This window comes from Larimichthys crocea, unplaced genomic scaffold (genome assembly GCF_000972845.2).
Source record: "Larimichthys crocea isolate SSNF unplaced genomic scaffold, L_crocea_2.0 scaffold50561, whole genome shotgun sequence".
Lineage (NCBI taxonomy): Eukaryota > Metazoa > Chordata > Actinopteri > Sciaenidae > Larimichthys > Larimichthys crocea.
Genome location: NW_020856577.1, coordinates 1 through 587, shown reverse-complemented (window position 1 = coordinate 587; position 587 = coordinate 1). Strand labels below are relative to the sequence as shown.

General features: G+C 45.3%; 1 protein-coding gene across 1 annotated transcript; it reads right to left on the bottom strand.

Moving 5' to 3' along the window:
• Positions 1 to 6: 6 nt before the first annotated feature.
• Positions 7 to 398, bottom strand: LOC113745165 (transcription factor HES-5-like; the record flags this gene model as incomplete). The annotated part of the gene is made up of 2 exons (XM_027276647.1): positions 261 to 398; positions 7 to 147 (listed from the first exon to the last, which is right to left on the bottom strand). Coding segments are annotated over exons 1-2 (264 nt in total), but the record flags the coding sequence as incomplete, so codon positions are not given.
• Positions 399 to 587: the final 189 nt, after the last annotated feature.

Here is a 587-nt window from a genome sequence, read left to right as displayed (position 1 = left end):
ACAAACTGTCATCTCCAAGATGTCTGCTTTCTCCAGCTTGGAGTCTGGCTGCTGTTTGAGGAACTCTGGACCCAGGAGAGACTTGAGCTGCTCAATGCTGCTGTTGATTCGTTCTCTGCGTAACTTCTCCACCAGAGGCTTTCTGAGCTGCAGAGAGAAGAACAAAGTCATTAATGAACTTATTCTGGAGTAAAGTGTTAGCATGAACAAAGACAACCTCTCATTAACCATATTTAAATCTTCTTGAATCTTCAATTTACCTTGTGGGTCAGAGTCAGATGCTCCTGAGATTTGGTCATAGCTGCAGTGATTGTAGGTGCCATGTCTGGATCTCTGTGCTGTAGAGGTCTCTGTAGAGAGAATCTGCTCTCTGCTGGCTTCATCCCTCCTATTTATAGTCCCACATCTCCATATGAATGTGTGGGTCTTGGTCTGAGTAGAGTTTCTCACAGTCTCAGCCAATCAGAAAGCTTGGTGGCACAATAAAGGATTACACACGCCGAATGGTTATATTGGTGTGAGGGCAATGGTTAAATCTCAGGGGAACAGGTGGAGGAGGGTTATGTAGAGAGACTCACAGAGCTCTG